The sequence below is a fragment of the Chelonia mydas genome, chromosome 27 (assembly GCF_015237465.2).
Source record: "Chelonia mydas isolate rCheMyd1 chromosome 27, rCheMyd1.pri.v2, whole genome shotgun sequence".
Lineage (NCBI taxonomy): Eukaryota > Metazoa > Chordata > Testudines > Cheloniidae > Chelonia > Chelonia mydas.
Window position 1 is genome coordinate 8,275,292 of NC_057860.1, and position 18,470 is coordinate 8,293,761.

Below are 18,470 nucleotides of genomic sequence, written 5' to 3' on the forward strand. Positions count from 1 at the left end.
ACAGACCCTGTCCCTGCCCTACAGAATGTACAGTCTTAATAGGCAGAGCAGACAAAGGATGGGAGGGGAAACTGAGGCATGGAGAGGGGCCTGGGTGGGTCAGTGGCAGAGCGGGGAACAGAACCTGCGTCCCCGCTTGTTGCCCTGCCGCTGGACCGTGCTGCCTCTGGAGGGCTCGGCCGTCGGTGAATTTCCCGCCCTGTGTACATCCTTTCTCTGCGCCGTGTTCTGGCAGGTGTTCCCAGACGCTCAGCAGCTGCAGCCCATCCAGCTCTTCCCAGCTTCCCTGACAATTGCCACCCTGCCTCACCAAGCGCTGAGCCGGACCCAGTCCTCGCCCGCCACCGCGGGCATAAAGACCACTACGGCTGAACCCCCGGTCAAACACCTATTCACTACCGGTAAGAAGTCATGTGTCCCGCTCCTCCCAGAGGTCACCTGGGGAGAAAAGCAGCCCAAGCCACGCCCACAGCCCAAGCTCCACCCTCACGATGCCGAAGTGGGGTGCCACTCACAATAACGTGCAGAAGCACATAACGTGATCATCCCTCTCCTTTCTCGAGTGCTTTGCATTAGCGGTTCCCCGACTGATCAAACAGTCATCGTTAGACTTCAGAGTGAACATCCCGCTGCGCTGAATGGGGCAGCTCAGGCCTTCTTCGTGTGCTTGTCTGCAGACTCAGGTGGACATCAGGGTGTGGCTCATGCTCGGGTCAGCTTTGGACGGTTTCTTTTACAGCCCTCAGGCCCAGAAACTTTTCAATGATTGAGAAAATGAAAATGTAAGATTCTGGAGCAGGTTCTGGCAGGAGGAGCCTCAATTGGCCGAGACAGCCAAGTTCTCTCTGCTTTTCCGGACGATCTGCCTTAGAAAAGAGACGTCCACTTGCCCTGTTGCTGCCCCACAGCCAGAGGGGTCTTGGCTGCCATGGGGTTCCTGCCGTACTTCCTGTCCCTTCCCTTGTCTCTCCCCCAGGCGTGATCTACGACACGTTCATGCTAAAGCACCAGTGTATGTGCGGGAACACTAACATTCACCCAGAGCATGCTGGGAGAATCCAGAGCATCTGGTCCAGGCTCCAGGAGACCGGCTTGCTGAGCAAGTGTGAGGTGAGGATCCTAAGGAGGAGGCTGGGGGAACGCCCCTGCCCTGGTGCGGGGGGGGGACGTGGGGGCTCAGGAGGCAGCTATCAGGGGTTGAACCTCTTGCAGAATGTGTCTTGGGACCATGAATAGCTGGGGCCTTGGTTTATTGTCCCACCTCAGAGATGGCAACCGTGGCGCCCCGGCACCATCTCCGACGTCGTCACTGCGGAGTTAGCCCCGGTGATGGGCACCCGCCCGCGCCTGAGCAGCCATGGGGTAAAGCCCTGCCCAAGTCACGGGGCCCTCGCTGGCACTGCGTTCCCCCAGGTGTGTCGCTGGGACTTCCGGGGGCACAGCCCCCCGGTTCTTGGTGTTGCACTACACAGAGCTGCTCAGTGATTCTCTCTTGTGGGAGAACTTGTCTGTCTTTGGCCCGTGGGGGGATTGTGGGACTCTAGCGGGCAAAGGGTTTAGCCGGCGTTCTCGTTGCAAAGTGAGGTTACCAGCCCGAGGGAAAGCAGCACCCGGGCGCCAAGCCCCAGCTGTGCCAGCCAGCTGGGGTTGAAAGCCCCACCAAATCTGGCGAGAGGGTTTTGGGTGTGGACGGGGGTGGGGGGAGAGTCGGGATTCACTGTGCAGTGCAGACGTCGCCCTTCCTAGCGCAAGAGACTCGGGTGGGGACGGACCCTCCCCAGCTCCATCCAGCCCGGCCAGCTGCCCGCCTGAGGTGTCAGTGAGATCGGATTCCCCCTGCATGGAGCAGCCTGCCCCGCAAAGGGGGTGGCAATAGCCCACTGAGAAACCCCCGCCCCTGCCAGCCTAGGGGTATGTGGGGAGGGGGTGTGGCTGGAGTGTTCTGTGCTGCTGCTCTTCTCTGCTGCCCACGGCCTGTAGGGGGCGATAGGAAGTGCAGTACAGGTTAAAGCAGCTCTGGGGTGGCTCTGAATTACCGCAGGGGCTGGAGAGGGCTCTGCACGGCCTCCGAATACAGGGAGCACACCCCCTGCAGTCCTGCACCATGGGAAGGGACCCCAGTCTGCTGACTGGTCCCCAGCACCAGAGGTAAAAGCATCCACGATCTAGCCGCCCCAGGCTGCAGCTCACCCCGTTCAGAAGCAGGGTTATCACCTCGGAAGTGCAAAAACCCAGGACCCCCGGGGCTGATCCTGAGCCCCTCGAAGTGGACGGCTGGCCGTGTGCCCCGAGCACTGAGACAGATTTCCCAGCCCAGCTACCTCCATAAAGCGACGACCCGGGGACTGTCTGGCCAGGCACAGCCCCGCCGGGGACCTGTCCTCACCCTCCTCTCTCTCTCTCTGCCAGAGGATCCGGGGCAGGAAAGCGACACTGGATGAAATCCAGACGGTCCATTCGGAGCATCACACGTTGCTCTACGGAACCAGCCCCCTCAACCGGCAGAAACTCGACAGCAAGAAGCTGCTAGGTAAGTAGCCCTGGCAGTGCCCTGTCTGAGGGTGGCTTAGGGCCCTGCCCGCTCCCATCAAGTCCCTGGGCTTTTGGCTACGGCGGGAGGCGGGTTGGGCTGTTCACGCTCCCTGCCTCGTGTGCACAGCAGGGGCAGCGTTGTCTTCACGGTGGCTGCATTTTTTCTTTTACTCTAGCAGAGGCAGCACTGCCTAATGGTTAGAGCAGGGGCCAAGGCGTCAGGACGCCTGGGTTCTGTCCCCGGCTCTGGGAAGGGAGTGAGGCCTGTTGGTTAGAGCGGGAGGGGGAAGGGGGGAGTGGGAGTCAGGACGCCTGGGTTCTGTCGCTGGCTCTGGGAAGGGAGTGAGGCCTGTTGGTTAGAGCGGGAGGGGGAAGGGGGGAGTGGGAGTCAGGACGCCTGGGTTCTGTCGCTGGCTCTGGGAGGGGAGTGCGTCGTAGTGGCTAGAGCAGGAGGGACTGGAAGTCAGGGGGACTGGGTTCTTTTCCTGGCTCTGGGAGGGGAGTGTTCCCTATGGGTTAGAGCAGGGGCATTTTCTGGCTCTGAAAGGGAGGGTGACCTGGTGGGCCGAGTGGGGACTGAGGACCCTTTCTGCTATGGTGAGCGGTTGGATGTTGGACTAACTAGACCAAGTCCAGTCCTTTACTCCGGCAGCCGCTGGGACACAGCCTCAGTGGGCCCAGTGGGGAGATGTGTCATGGCAACTCCTACACCCCTGTGTCCAGATCCCCCCCATTTTTACCTCTTCCCAGTCCAGATGTCGAGGGGCGGGGTGAGGGGGACCGTGCCCTCCGCAGGCAGGGGCGTGGGCTCTTGGCTGTCTGTCACTGCTCCCTCTGCTCTGCCCAGGTCCCATCAGCCAGAAGATGTATGCGGTCCTGCCCTGCGGCGGCATCGGGGTGAGTAGCTCCTCGGGGGCGGGGCTGGGGAGCTCGGGGACTCCACCGTGTGCCCCCCGGGCGGCCCCGGTAACGGCCCGGCTTGCTTTCTGGGCAGGTGGACAGCGACACGGTGTGGAACGAGATGCACTCGTCCAGCGCCGTCCGCATGGCCGTGGGCTGCTTGGTGGAGTTAGCCTTCAAGGTGGCATCGGGAGAGCTCAAGGTGAGTCCCCCGCGCGCAGCCGGGTGTTCGGGGGCGCTCCGTCACATCTCCCTCTAGTGGCGGAGCATGGCCACTGCAACGGCCTGCTCCTGTCTGTCGTTATTTGTCATACTGTAGCGCCACGGTCAGGGGTGGGCAAATTTTTTGGCCCAGGGGCCACATCTGGGTATGGAAATTGTATGGCAGGCCATGAATGCTCATGAAATTGGGGGTTGGGGTGCGGGAGGGCTCTGGCTGGGGGTGCGGGCTCTGGGGTGGGGCTGGGGATGAGGGGTTGGGGTGTGGGAGGGTCTCCGGACTGGGACCGAGGGGTTCGGAGGATGGGAGGGGGGGATCAGGGCTGGGGCAGGGGCGCGGGAGCGGGGCAGGGGGGCACGCTTTGGCCGGCACTTACCTCAAGCAGCTCCCAGAAACAGCAGCATGTCCCCACTCTGGCTTTTATGCGGAGGTGCAGCCAGGCGGCTCTGCGTGCTGCCCTGTCCGCAGGCGCCACCCCTGCAGTTCCCATTGGCTGCGGTTCCCGGCCAATGGGAGCTGCGGGGGCGGTGCTTGGGGCTGGGGCAGCGTGCGGAGCCCCCTGGCTGTCCCCATGCATAGGCGCCGGAGGGGGGACATGCCGCTGCTTCTGGGAGCCTTGCGGAGTGGGGCAAGAGCCCGACCCCACTCCCCAGCTGGAGCACCAGAGTGGGGAAAGCCCCAGACACTGCTTCCCGGTGGGAGCTCAAGGGCCCGATTAAAATGTCTGGAGGGCCGAATGTGGCCCCCAGACCGTAAGTTTGCCCACCCCTGGCCTAGGGGCCCAAGTCATGGTGCTAGGCGCTGTACGCACACAGAACAAAAAGACTCTCCCTGCCCCCAGGGGCTTTCCATAGCTGGAGGGGCTGACCCTTTAGCTCAGGGAGTAGGGGATTGTGATTTTTGGTGCTTGAGGTCCCAAATTCACGTGGAGCTGGTTCACATAGAGGATAACAACCTACTGCTGCTAGCAACTCAGGGAGTTCTCCCTCAGCTCTCCTGGAAGAGAGCTGTGCTGTGGAGATGAGTCCTCGCTGATCCGTGTTGGGGTTCATCAGAAGCAGTTAAGGGGGGAGCAGAGCACTCCCCCAACACTCCCTCCTCCTTGACTGCGGCAGAGAGAGCTCCCCTCCCCTGTCCCAACCTGCTTTAACCCCTGCTCCTCAGACTTCCCCCTTGGGGCTCCAGCAGGGTGGGTTTGCAGATGTTGCTGGGCTCGCCCACGGGGAGAACACTCCGGGGCCAGTTGCCAGGTCAGAGGAGCCATGTGGGAAGCAGCCTTGCCTGCCTGCATCGGCCTCTCCCGCGTGGTCTTGCTGATGTCCCTGGGATCTGGCAAACCAGCCCCCGTGGCCCTGCCCGTCCTGCCCTTTGGATTCTGGCTGAGGTGCCAGCGGAGAAACGGGGCGGCAAAGGACAGGCTCCCTCGAACGCCGTCGCTCGTGTATTTACCCCCAGCCTGCTGGCACAGGACTGTTCATCGCCGTGAGTCAGGGAGAATCAGGAACGGGGGCTGTGTCAAAGCGATGTCCCAGGGATTCTGGGTTCCGTCCCGTCCGGATCAAATGCACCGGGTTTGATCGGAGGCTGTCTCTATCAGCCAGCTGCTGCCGAATTCCCCTTTCCCCCGGGGACCAATAGAGGGGGACACGGCCTGGGATTGGGGGTATCCAGTATTCCCATGGCACGGAGCACGCAGGGACGTCTCCCGCCTGCGATCACGGAACCCGCCCCTGGGAAAGGAATTCCAGGAAGAGACACCTGGGAAAAGGAGGCCCCCGCGTGGTATTCGGAGCTCCTTTTAACACTATCCGGCCACTGGAAATGAAGCGGAGTCACAGCCGTGTGACCGGCCTCCGGGGATCACAGTATCGTCTAGGGGTTAGAGCAGGGAGGAACAGGGCCGCAGCACTCCCGGGGTCTAGTCCCAGCTTCGGAACGAGGCGTGTCGTCCTGTCATTAGCGCAAGAGAGCAGGGGGCAGGACTCCTGGGTTCTCTTCCCAGCTCTGCCGAGGAGTCGCCTCGTGTGACCTCGAGCGAGTCTTTTTACCGCTGCGCCTGGTTGCCTCGCCGCTGAAACGGGGCGCGCGGGACGAACGGCGGCCGAGGCGCCCAGATCCGCCCGTGAAAGCTGCTGCTGTTTCTGGAATCCAGGCTCTTCCGTGAGCAAGATTCTGCCGCTGGAATCCAGCTGAGGACATTGATGCTGATGGAAGAGGCAGGGTAGACTGGGCTAACAGGAACGGCGGCTTCCCTGCGGGGGGAACACCTGCAGGGTCGCTCCAGGGACCGCTGTGGGTCACCCTTCTGCTCGTTCTGTTGTCGTTTATTGTCTGTATTGGGCTGGGAAGCCCCAGTCATAGAGCCGGGCGCCCATTTGTGCTAGGCACTGTCCCAACCCAGGACAACACGTCAGTCATAGAATCATGGAATCATAGAATATCAGGGTTGGAAGGGACCTCAGGAGGTCATCTAGTCCAACCCCCTGCTCAAAGCAGGACCAATCCCCAATTAAATCATCCCAGCCAGGGCTTTGTCAGTCCCTGCCCCAAAGCTCTTACAAGCTAAGTGAAAATAGCCGCTCTAATTTCACATCCCCTCCCAACGTTTCCGGCCATCCCCGAGTCTGGCCCGGCCTTTCCTGAGCACCGTTAGAATGGGGTGCAGGAGTTTCTAACCTGGCTCGCTCCTTTAACCCCCCGCCTCTCTGGTTCTCTGTGCAGAATGGATTCGCCGTCATCCGGCCCCCGGGACACCACGCGGAGGAATCGACGGCCATGTAAGTAAGGGCAGAAGTTCGTTCCCTTCCGTCCTGGGAGGCAGGGGAAAGGGGCGAATGGCAAAGTGACCCAGAAGGGCTGGTGTCTGCCCAATTCCAGCCTGGAGTTCTCACCCCATCAGGGGGGCGTGCTGTCCCGTGACTGGGGGGCTATCGGGTTCTAACCGAGATCAGTCCGCTCCAGCCCTGGGGTGAGATTTGGGGCGCCCCGCTAGAGATGCCGCCAAGGGGCCTGGTTCTCAGGAAGTGCTGGGCACCAGCCCTCTGACTGCCAGCCCCTTTGGAAGTGTCCTGAGCTGGGCACTCAGAATCCCTCTTTGCCCGGCTCCAGCGTGATTCAGCAAAGGGGCTAGGACCTGATTTGGTCTCATCTCCACCAGCCAGGCTAGATCCCTTTTGCCCCAGGGGATCTGCGGGGGCCCCCCTTTCACCTGCATCTCCAGGGGATCATTACGGGGGTGTGGTGGCTGGCATGGCTAGAGGAGGGCATGCCCCTCCCTTGCAGGAATAAGGAGGGACCCCTGCCAATGTCAAGGTAGAAACCGTCCAGGCTTTGTCTGGGCGATGGATGAACCTGGGGTAGCGTCGGCTATGTTTAAACGAGAGGTGGGGGCTCAAGCTACAAATCTGGGTCTGGATTCACTCCTGTCCTGGCCAATTTGTCCCACTTGCGTGGCACAAAGCAGTGGACTCTTGGCCCTCACTGGCCCACTGAGAATTCCCGTGCGGTGGGGGGCCCGTCAGCTGGCACAGGGGGTGGGGTGGAGCAGCTGCTGATTCGAACTCAGCGTACGATCCCAGACACCTCGCCAGCTGGTATAAGTTAGAGCAGCCTGTGAGTTATTCTAAGTGATGGCAAGAGACTGGGACCAGTGGAGAGGGCCTCAGGAAAGCCTGGAGGGGAGCTGCCCCCTTGCACTGAGCTGAGGGATGTTGTCACAGAAAAGAATCAGGGCCCGGCTCTGGTCCCATCTCTTGTTCTAGCAGCTGGGGCTCTAGGCCGCTTTCTCTGTCCAGTGCAGGCAAGGAGTGTGTTCTGGGGCCTGTCCCAGCCCAGCACATCACCGACCCTGCCCCGCACGCCCAGTCCCCAACCCCCTAGATGGTTGCCGGAGCATTTATGTGACATGACTTTTGGGGGGCCTGTCTCCCCAGCCGTCATTCCCGGAGCACCGCCCTGCTGCCGGCTTTTACCCACCATGCCCCGTCGCTCTGCCCCGAGCAGGATGAAATGACGCTCGGTGCTCTCCGGGTGCCAGGGTGCCCCAGTGGTGTGGCGCTGAGCCGGCGGAGCGGTGGGGGGCCCGGAGAGCAGAGAAGCCCTAGCGTAGATGCAGGCAGATCAGTGGGGCCAGTTCCCCGCTGCCCTGGCGCTCACGCTGGCTAGGAAGCGGTAACCACATCTCTCTCCTCTCCTGCCTCCTCAGGGGCTTCTGCTTCTTCAATTCCGTCGCGATCGCTGCCAAACTCCTCCAGCAGAAGCTAAGCGTCGGCAAGATCCTCATTGTGGACTGGGTAAGGAAGGCGGCCAGGCCAGCCAGAACATACCTCCCGTTGGCTGGGAACCGGATTCCTGCTCCCCTTGCAGGGGCTGGGTCCTTCTCTCTCCAGCCAGCCCTGCAAGAGAAAAAAAATCCCCTGCCTTTGGCTAGCTTTTGCCTGGCGTGATGGAGAACGAAGGGGGTTGCGGGGTTGACGGTGTGGATGCAGCCCCTTCCCTTCTTCCAGCCCCCCTGCAGTTTTGCTGGTGTAGCTGCGTCTACACTAGGGTCTCTAGCCGGCACAGCCATGTCAACCAGGCTTCACGCCTCTTCACGCCCCTGCTTGCCATAGTTACGCCAGCAAAGGGCTGTAGGGCAGACCTGGCCATGGCTAGATCTGGTCAATCCTCTCCCCGACACCTGGGGTTCACCTCAACTAGCTGCCCCGAGGTCAGAACTAGGGCACCTGGGATCAGACAGCCGGACAGCTGACGAGTTAGCATCAGGGGCTGGAACTGCACCTTGCTTTGCAGTGAAGACCCAGCCCCTGGCCTGGTCCCACATCCAGGTTTTGGACCGGTACAGCGTTGTCCATCTCAAGCCCTGGTTTGGTTAAAACCTGGCTATAAAACCCCGCTTCCTCTCGGCCCAGCCAGGCTCCCTGTCTCCAGACGCTAGACAAGCTGAGTTACTCATTCAAAACACAAGCAGAAACAACCCCGCTCCCGCCTCCCAGAGCCGACTCTGTTGAGAAGCTAAAGAAGACCCCAAGCCCCAGGATTTATGTTGCTTTCCCTTTGCAGGTGGTTTCAAAGCCCGGAATGGGTGACAGCCAGCTACCCGTTCTCTGTACCACTCCCATCAGAGACGCTTCTCGCCCCCGCCCCTGCAAATGTGGCCAAGTTCTTTAGCACCTTAAATCCTCTCCCTTGTAACTGACACGGCCATCCAAACCGCAAGGCCCTCAGCTAAATAAACCCAGGAGGTTCGCCGCACTAGACTGACGTGGAAAGCAAAGGGTGTGGCAAAAGAATCCCGCTAACGGCTTTCTCTTTCCACTCCCGCCCCCGCCCATCGCCCCCTCTTCGGGCCCCCGTCAGCTCTCCCATCCTGGTACGAAGATGTTTGCGGGGAGGACTAAGAACGCAGGTTGCAGGAGCGAGTAACTGCACCGACCGTTCCCAAGGGCGGCTACAGTCAGTGCACGTGCGGCTGCGTTTGTGTGCGCGGTTGCTGCCTGTTCTCGGGTGCCATCGTTAGCCTCCAGAGTTAACGCCCGGCAGAGACAAAAGGGGTCTCTGGTCACGGCTGCTGCCCTACACCGTGGCCTCATTGGGAAGGATTAAGGGCTGGAAAATCGCTCGCTGTTTCCCGTGGAAGCAGGCTCGGCACTTGCCAGGGGGGCATTGGGTACAGCAATCGGGCACCCCTGCCATAAAGGGGCAGCTGAAAAGGGCCGGAGGGAGGGTGGCCGCTGGGATCCAGTCAGCCCCAGTCCTGATGGAGGCTCGTTTGTATCTACTGGTCTCTGCATCGGCACAGGGAGGCCTTTGGCCAGACCCGACCAGTCCCCACCCTCCCGTCAGCGGGGGAGCCCCCTAACCGTCTGTGCTCCCCGCAGGACATTCACCACGGCAACGGCACCCAGCAAGCCTTCTACAGCGACCCCAACGTGCTCTACATCTCCCTGCATCGCTACGACAATGGCAACTTCTTCCCAGGCAGCGGGGCCCCCGAGGAGGTGAGCGCAGGGCCGGGGGGGCTCTGGCCAGGGAGGCCCAGTGCGCGCGGTCTGGGGGGCGTCTGGCTGGGAGGGCGGTGCCCTTGCAGGTGACGGGGCTCAGCGCGGGAGCTGGGTCTCTTGTCCGAGGCCCCAGCGGGGGAGCCTGTCCCAAGGCGGGCGGAGGCATCAGGGTGGGGTTGCAGAAAGGGGATCTGAGGCAGGACCGATGGGGTGTGGGGCGGCTGTCGGGCCCATCCGCCATCAGGTGTGGGGCTGGGATGTGACAGCTCCCAAGGATCTGACCCAAGGGCATTCCCTGCTTGGGGGTTATACAGTGCTGGGGGAAAGGGGGAGGACCCTGAATCCCCTTGTAAGGCTCCCTCCGTGATCCCCCCGTCCCCTCCCCGAATAGCTAACAGAGAAGGGGCAAGATCAGAGCAGCTGGAATGGCAGAGCCCTGAGCCGGAAGGGCCCCCCTGTGCCAGGCTCTTCCACAGGGGCTGTGGGGGCCGGGCCCCTGCTCGTGGTTTGGCCCATGGATCCATGCACGTCCTATGCACGTCTCCTCTCTTGCAGGTTGGCAGCGGGATGGGGGTGGGGTACAACATCAACATAGCCTGGACGGGCGGAGTGGACCCCCCCATCGGAGACGTGGAGTACCTGGCCGCGTTCAGGTAGGGCTCCCCCAGGGGGCACCACATCGCTGGCTGCGGCCGGCTCCTCTCCAGGGCTGGGGTACCCCCCAGGGGCAGTTTGGCCTGGATTGCAGGACTCCTGGGTTCGCAGCCTGCCTTTGCCTCAGCGCCTCGCTGGCAGGTAGCACTGGTCGAGAGGAAGGAGAGACAGGGCCCTGCCACTGACTCTCTGGGTGTCCTTGGGCCAGTCACTCGGCCTCCATCAGTCTGCGGCGGATGGAGGCTGAGGGGGCTGGTGCTGGGAAGAGGTTCGGGGCTAGTAGGACTGGTGTGACACTGACCCCGATCGGGCCGGGCCAGAGCAGCGTCTGCTGGGCCAGCATGGCCGCAGCCACGGTGGTCATTGCGAGCAGCTGTGGTGTCTCTCTGCCCTTCGAGCAGCATTATCCCCACTTCGCAGGGGGGAGAAACTGAGGCACGGAGCAGGGAAGTGACGTGCTCAAGGTCAGCCCGCAGGCCAGTGTCAGAGCTGGGAATAGAACCCAAGAGTCCTGCGTGACCATCCTAATGCCTTCCCTGCTTGTGCTGGCTGCCGCGTCTCCATGTGCCATGGAAGCGTAGCTCTTGCGGGGAAGGGGGCCTGCAGAGAGCCCTCCCTAGGGCTGGGGAGGACAGCTGGGGCAGGGGACTGGGGAATGCTTCATCTCTTTGGGCCCAGAAAGTGCTTTTGTTTTGCTGTGGGGAAATCCCAGAGCAGGAGGAGGGCAGGGACAGGGGTTCCCAGGAGGCCAGGGCAGGAGGGGTGTAGGGGGAGGGTTCCTGAGGGCGGGGAGGGGAGGGGGGGTAAGGGAGAGGGTTTCTGGGGCAGGCCCCGCTCCTCCACAGGGTCCGAGATGTTCTGTGCCCTCTCACTGGCCAGGGAGCTGGTCTCCCAGCCCCGGGTGACTCAGCCAAGGGTTTCTCGAGGCTGGCGTGCTCTGCCGGGGGCCTCACTCGCGGTCTCCCCTCCCCCAGGACGGTGGTGATGCCGATAGCCAACGAGTTCTCCCCGGACGTGGTCCTGGTCTCTGCCGGCTTCGACGCAGTCGAAGGACACCTGTCTCCCTTGGGCGGCTACTCCGTCACGGCGAAATGTGAGAGCGGGGCTGGCGTGCGGGGGCCAGTGGGGCTGCCTTGTGGGGGTCGAGGGCCTGTGTTTGGGGGCCAGTGTGGCTGCCCCATGGGGACTGGGGCAAGGGCCTGCATCTGGAGGCAGGCAGCGCTGCCCCACGGGGGCTGAGGGCTTGCTTTCGGGAGCCAGCTGGGTTGCCCCATGGGGATCGGGGCAAGGGCCTGCGTTTGGGGTCATGGCTTGGAGCAGAAAAGCGAGAACCATGAAAATTGCAGCCTGCTCCCTGGGCCGGGGCTGGGTCCCCATAACACCTCTTGCCAGCTCATTTGTCCATGATCCAAGGGCTGGTTCCCCAGGCGGGAAAGCCCCTGGAGGGTCAAATGCCCCCAGGCAGAGGGTTGGCACAGGGTCCGGGCGCCACTCGCTCCCACTTCATCTTCCAGGTTCGGTGGCTTGGGGGACCCTGAGCGCTGAAGGGGGAGCTCTGATTCCCAGGCCTGGCCTGGGGATGGATGTCGGAGCCAGGAGGGACCCAGGCCAGGCTCTTTCCCTGCCGGGTTAGCCCTGGGCACCTCTACTCGTTAGGACCCAGCAGCTCCAGGGTCTCCGAGCTGGGCTGCACCTGGTTCTCCTGAGCTCCCAGCAGGCCCCCGTAGCAGTGGGGCTGATACAGAGAGAAGTGCTCTAGGTGCCCCCACCTGGCTTTCCTGGGTGACAGGGGGAGAGTCACTGCCCTGCTCTGTGCCTCAGTTTCCCCATCCGTGAAATGGGGGCTTAATCCACTGACAAAGCAGTTTGCAATCTCCAGGTTGTGGGCAATGATTAGTCTGTCTGTCTATCTCCATGCATGCAGGCATACCTGTCTGTCCATCTGTCTGTCTCTTTATCCCCATGCCTACGCCTCTATCTCACTGGCCCCTGTTATCCCAGTGCCCCCGGGTGCTGCAGGACCCTGCTAGGGGAGGGTCTTGTCCCACACTGACCAGGGCAGTTTCTCCCCCTCCCTGTAGGTTTCGGACACCTGACCAAGCAGCTGATGAAGCTGGCTGGCGGGCGCGTGGTGCTGGCTTTGGAGGGAGGACACGACCTGACAGCCATCTGCGACGCCTCAGAAGCCTGTGTCTCCGCCCTGCTTGGCGTGGAGGTCAGTGGAGTTCCTGCCCGGCACAGCCCACACGGGCGCATCTCTGGGCCTCAGTTTCCCCTCCCTGTTTAGCCTGCAAGCTCTTCTGGGCTGGGACTGTGTCTTACTTTATCTGTGCAGCACCTGATCTCAGTTGGGCCGCGAGGTGCTCATGTGATACAGACAATAAATATTATTATCAATTGATATCATTTAGTATCTGCATTACAGCAGCGTCTAGGAGCCCCAGGGACAGGGCCTCCATTGTGCAAACACAAAACAAAGAGATGGTCTCTGCCCCAAAGAGCTAACTAAGAGGTGACTGCAATACAGGGGAAAGCGGGCCCCAGACTGGGCCCAAAAGCCCCAGTTCAGGACAGCATCTCTCTTCAGGACGGCCCTTTGGCATGTGGTTAACTTTAAACAGGTGCTTCGATCCCCTGGACCGTCCCTGGGTGAAATCCTGGCTTCACTGGAGTGAGATTTCACCCAATGCACTCAGCAGGACTTCAGCACGTGCTCCGACTAGTTTATTGTTGTTATTGCAGGGGCTCCTCTGAGCCCCCAGCGGGCCGGGTCCCTGGTTGTGCTAGGCGCTGCGCAGACAAGATGGTCGCGTGTGCTTAAGTGCTCTCCTGACCGGAGATGGATTTAATCGCGCGCTTAAGTGCGTTGAACGGGAGCCCGCGGGCTGCCAGATGCGCAGGGAACAAACTGAAACACAGGGACAGATACTGGTTCCCTCTGTTTGCTCTCTCGTGTCTCTCTGTCTGGTGCCCCCCTGGCCAGCTTGGCAGAATTTGGTTTGGGGTTGTTGTTTTTTAAATTTTGATGGATAAAATCAAATTTTCTTTTTAACCTTTGTTTCTATTTTTGTCGATTTTTTTTTTTTTGGTTCAATTTAAGTTTCTGGGGGGTGACAGACCCTCATTGTGGGGAAGCCCCCCCACCCCCCACTGCTGAATGGCTCCTCCTGGGGGCTCGTATTCCTCCTCCACCTTGCAGTCCTGGTCGGGGGGGGTGTCTCTGCTCTGCCCTGCCAGGACCGTAGCCTTGTCCTTGTGCCTGCAGGCACCGTATGTCAGTAGCTCTGCGGCTGGGCAGAGACCCCAGCGGGTGAGCGAGAAGTGGGGCTGCAGAGGGCTCCCTGCCTGGCCGTGGGGCCGGTGACACCCAATCCCTGCAGGCGAAAGGCATGGGAAGGGGAAGACAGCACTCGCTCCAACTGTTATCCATTGATATGTTTTGTCAGTTTCAGTGTGTCAGCTGAAATCAGCACTGATCGACCCTTATCAATTAAAATCGAATCCTGCCATGTCTAACAATCGGCTAGCTGTACCCCGGGTGGTATGGGATTTTTTTCTGCCTTTCTCTGAAGCATCGGAGACAGGACACCGAACCCGGCAGGGGTGGGGGGCAGAGAATCCTCTTGTAGATGCCTGTCTCTGGGGTGTTTTGCGCACATGCTCAGGGTCACCCTGAGCCCCAGATCTGGAGCCGGGAAGGATTTTTCCCCTGGTCAGATTGGCAGGGACCACCTGGGGTGGTTTCACCTCTCTCTGCAGCGCGGGGTGTGTGGATTACGGGCTGGGATCCTCTGGGCATCTCTCACCTGATCAGTTCCCTGCCATTGCAGGAAACTCCGGCATCGGCAGCCCCTCAGTCTCTCCGTTCCCTGCCTGCTGGTGGCAGGTAACAGTTTAGCCTCTCGAGGGCAGGTTTGATCTAACGAAAGTCTGAATACAGGGGAGTTAACGGCCTGTGCTGTGCCGCAGGTCTGGCTGGTTCCAGTCGGGCCCTAAACTCTAACCTCTGTGAAAGTTCTAGTGATCCCAGCTGAGCCAGGTACCCCACCAGGAACCGTGAAACTGACTAGAAACAAGCGTGAAACTGACTATCACCATGGGTAGGGAGGGAAGTAGGAAAAAGAGAACAGACCTCAGAGCAAGGGATGAGTCTGGCGCTATAAAGCCTCCCAGTGTGTTACCAAGGGAAGGGGGCATTTGGGAAGGGCATTTTCTTTTAAAAGATACATTAATTATGGTCCTGATCCTGCAGTTGAAGCGCACAGGCGGGTCCCGTCTGCCTCTAAGGAGCCCCCTCCACCCCCAATCAAGGGTTGAGGTTTTCAGAAGTGCTCAGGATGGGCCTCACTCCGCTCCCAGCAAAGTCGCTGGTAAAACCCCCATTGATTTCAACAGGAGCAAACTGAGGTTAATTGGAAAAGCCCTCCCCAGGGGATTCAGCTGTGGAGCCAGGGCCCCTCCCAGCCCCAGGGGTGGGGTCCATCTTATTACTGTTGTAACTTTTATATGATGATGTCACTGTATAATAATAATAATAATGTGGGAAGCGGGGACCCCCCTCGGGGAAAGTAGAATTGAATGAAGCGAGGGTGGGGAGGGGGAGGGTACAGAACATGCCCCCAACTCTTTCTGAGACTCTCTTCTCTCCCCATCCCCCCTCTCTCTCCCAGCTGGACCCCCTGGATCAAGCTCTCCTGCAGCAAAAGCCAAATGTAAATGCCGTGGCCACGCTGGAGAAGGTTATTGAAATCCAGAGTAAGTGGAGGGGGAGGGGCAGCCCAGGGCGCTGGGTCTGGGGAGGGGTTGGGGAATCCCTTCAGTTGATGGCCTTTAGTTTCACCTCCGGGCAGAACTTCAGAGGGGGATAGGAAAAGCGAGTCCCAGATGTGCTGGGGGTGGGTCATAGGATGAGGAGGCTTTAGCTGTTCTCCCAGCAGGAGGCGCTGTGGGGGATGGGGCAAGAGAACTCCCAGCTATTCCTGCCCCAGCCTCTCCCAGCAGGAGGCGCTGTAGGGGGTGGGGCAGGAGCGCTGGCTGTCGGGGGAGCTCCCAGCTGTGCCCGTCCCAGCCACCCCCAGCAGGGGGCGCTGTAGGGGGTGAGGCAGGAGCATTGGCTGTGGGGGGAGCTCCCAGCTATTCCCATCCCAGCCACCCCCAGCAGGGGGCGCTGTAGGGGGGTGGGGCAGGAGCGCTGAAGCAGGTCGTCAGAGTGGGGTTGTCAGGCGCCCCCAATAACTCACTCCCGGTGCCTGCAGGCAAACACTGGAGCTCTGTGAACCGCTGTGCCTCAGTGGTCAGTTGTTCCTTGCTGGAGGCGCAGAAGGGAGAAGCCGAGGAGGCAGAGACAGTAAGTGCCATGGCATTGCTCTCGGTCGATGCCGAACAAGGAAGCACAGACTGCAGCCCCAGGTACGGCCACCCCCCCGCGGCACCCTCTGCCTTTGTGCGTCCTCGGCATCCTGGATGTATTGTACCTTGTTGCTTACAACTGGGATTAGCCTCCTTGCTTGTATCCCCACAATACGGGCCCGAGCGCGGTCCTCGGCTGACTCATTGAGCCATTTTTGTTGGAGGTGGACTTGAGTCGGGGTCTAGATCTGGCTCTAAACTTCCCAGTGGCAGGGGGGATAGAGCTCCAAGCCTCCTGCATCCAAACAACAGGCCCTTGAGCTAAAGGACAATCTCCATTAGCTCATATCTGCACAGGGCCTATGACACAGAATTGATCAGTTCTGCACCCATCCCGTAGGGGGCAGTGGTGCAGAACTGATCTATTCGGCCAACTCACTGCAGTGTGAACCTGTTGATGCGTCTTCATTGCCCAGCTCGGTGCATGCCAAGGGATTTGCGTTTGCAGGTGAAATTCACCCTGGGCAGCGTGTCACTGGGACAGTGCCTCACGCTGGTGCTTCCACACCGGGGGGGCATTTCTCCTTTCTCCTTTGCACGCCCTGGCTTGTGAGACAGCTCGTCCTCCCCTCCCCCTTTTTGCTCGCCTACTTACAGCACCTGGGCAAGCTCCCACAGGGGAGCTGTGGCTGAGTTGAGGCCCCTTGGAAAAGTGAATCCGTGGAGTCCGTTTTCCTCCTGCCCACTCGCATTGCTAGTGACCAGTAACACGCCGCAAAGACCCCGGTGCCCCGAAACCACAAGCAGAACTCCTCCAGTCTTTGGCAGAGCCGAGACGGTGGGAAACATGTCCCGGCAACCAAACCCCGCGGGGTCTGATCTGCTTCGGTGGGGTCTGTGGCGTGTCTGCGCCCAAGGGCTGGGGGAGACGGGGAGGACAGCGGATCATGGGCCACGTTCTCCTGCCCGCTCGCAGGAAGGAGGGCAGCAGGCAGCGATTGGATAGCATGCCGAGGATCATGTTCCAACACACCCATCCTCTGCCCCTTGTCTCCCCCCACCCGCCTTGCGTGTAAGGGAGCGAGCAGGGAGGGGGCTCAGACTCTGGCCTGGTCTAGAGGGAGAATCAGCCCCAGTTTCAGTCACAGGGCAGACCCCCCAGGCACAGAGGCAGGGCTGGGCTTGATGCTGGTGGAGCTTTGTCCTGGGGTCAGCTCGAGGGCCGCAAAGCTCAGCTTTCCTTGGCTGCATTTGGGAGCAGCTGGCCAGACTGGTGAAATCGGGAGCTAATCCCCAGTGTGTGCAGTCTCCCTGCGCCTGGCACGTCTCCTTATTTGTGTTCCTGTACCACCTACGAGCCCTGTGGTGCTAGGTGTTGTACACATATTGTACACAGACTGTCCCTGTCCTCAAAGAGCATACAATCGCTAAGGCCCGACAGACACGGACAATCAGCAAATACAGATACTTATCCCCATGCGTAGCCCCGACCCTCACTCCTTTGCTAGAGGGACACGTTTTCTAGCATGCTGGGGAGCTGAGCTATTTGGAAAGCCCAGTTATCTCTCTCACCCCTGGAGTTACGGGGTGATGAGGCCTTTTGAGAACCCTTTATTTAGGTACCTAAACGGGAGCTGGGTTCTTCGGACGGTCCGGGCTCCAAGTGCGTGCGCTGAATGCCGGGGACCATCCGTCCCTGGACACAACCTGAGATCAGGCCTTCCGCCTGAGAGCAAGCGCCCGCCCCATAGTAACAGCTGGTGTCTCTCTCTTTGCCCCTAGACAAGTGGAGGAGCCGATGGAGGCGGAGCCTGTTTTGTGAAGTGCCAAGCCGTCGTGGAGCTGTCACTTTTTTGTGGGTTTTTTGGTCATTTGTGATTTCGTTCCCCCTCCCCCCCCCAAAAAGGAATTTTTTTCTATTAAAAAGAGGAGAAAAAAAAAAAAGGCATACTCGACTCCACAACAAAGCCGTGTGTGTGATTGTGTCCGTCTCCAAGCAGCTGAGCCCACCAGCCTCTGTCTTGTCCCTGCACCTTTGGGAGTCAGGGGTTTGGCTGGTTTCGATTTCCTTCTCTCCTGTCTTACTTCATCCTTCTTCCCTTTGGTGACACACGGTAGCAGCGAAACAAGAAACTGTTTCACTTTGGGGGTCCTTCATGCTCTGTGCTCAGGAGAGAGGAGATGACCCGGCTGATTTCAAATCCAAACGGCAACACTGTCCTGTTTTCTCTCCCTCTCTCTCCTTTTCTCGTTCCCCTTGTTCGCTCACACCGCAATCCGAGCTCGGTGACTTGCTTTCTTTTTTCTTTTTAAGCCTTCACACCTGAATTCATCTTTCTGTCAATTGTGTGGAAGTGTTTCTGAGACATAAGTGACTCTGAATGCTAACTGAGGACGGTCTCTGGGGGAGGAGAAAGGAAATATTCGTGCCTTTAATTAAGTCATTTTTTTTAATGCCTTAATTTCTCTGTGATTTTCATTTTGCTCTTTTGAGTTACCGTTTCTGAGGGAGCTATACATATATAAATACGGGGCAGGGGAAGAGAGTCACACTTTTAGTTTGATTCTCAATCACCCCCCACCCCCAACCCTCCCTTCTCCTACCACACACACTGTGTAATTAATCCCATTGTAATTAAGAGAGCCATTGTGCATCCGTGTTCACGACCAATGCTTTCTGGAAGTTCTCTTTGTTCTGTTCTCACAAAGCCTCGTCTCGCTGTAAATAATTTGATTTCTTGTCTTGTGTGCACAAAAACCGTTGTCCATTCGTAAAAAAACAAAAACAAAAAACAGAAAAAAAAAAGGAAAAA

At 59.7% G+C, this 18,470-nt stretch overlaps 1 protein-coding gene across 10 annotated transcripts in view; it reads left to right on the plus strand.

Annotated features, from left to right (window-relative positions):
* Nucleotides 1–17,583, plus strand: part of HDAC5 (histone deacetylase 5) — a 103,662-nt gene extending 86,079 nt beyond the window's left edge. For 9 of the 10 annotated variants that reach the window (XM_037886609.2, XM_037886610.2, XM_037886611.2 and 6 more), the window contains 14 exons: nt 236–401; nt 977–1,110; nt 2,410–2,530; nt 3,380–3,429; nt 3,527–3,634; nt 6,374–6,429; nt 7,857–7,944; nt 9,532–9,651; nt 10,210–10,307; nt 11,283–11,401; nt 12,390–12,523; nt 14,979–15,063; nt 15,564–15,717; nt 17,440–17,583. In XM_037886609.2, the coding sequence (XP_037742537.1) occupies nt 236–401; nt 977–1,110; nt 2,410–2,530; nt 3,380–3,429; nt 3,527–3,634; nt 6,374–6,429; nt 7,857–7,944; nt 9,532–9,651; nt 10,210–10,307; nt 11,283–11,401; nt 12,390–12,523; nt 14,979–15,063; nt 15,564–15,717; nt 17,440–17,479 (1,473 nt within the window). In that variant the 3' untranslated portion in view covers nt 17,480–17,583. Of the gene's footprint in view, nt 1–235; nt 402–976; nt 1,111–2,409; nt 2,531–3,282; nt 3,430–3,526; nt 3,635–6,373; nt 6,430–7,856; nt 7,945–9,531; nt 9,652–10,209; nt 10,308–11,282; nt 11,402–12,389; nt 12,524–14,978; nt 15,064–15,563; nt 15,718–17,439 lie in introns of those variants that run through there. The other variant, XM_043536580.1, reaches the window with a different exon arrangement.
* The last annotated feature ends 887 nt before the right edge of the window (nt 17,584–18,470 follow it).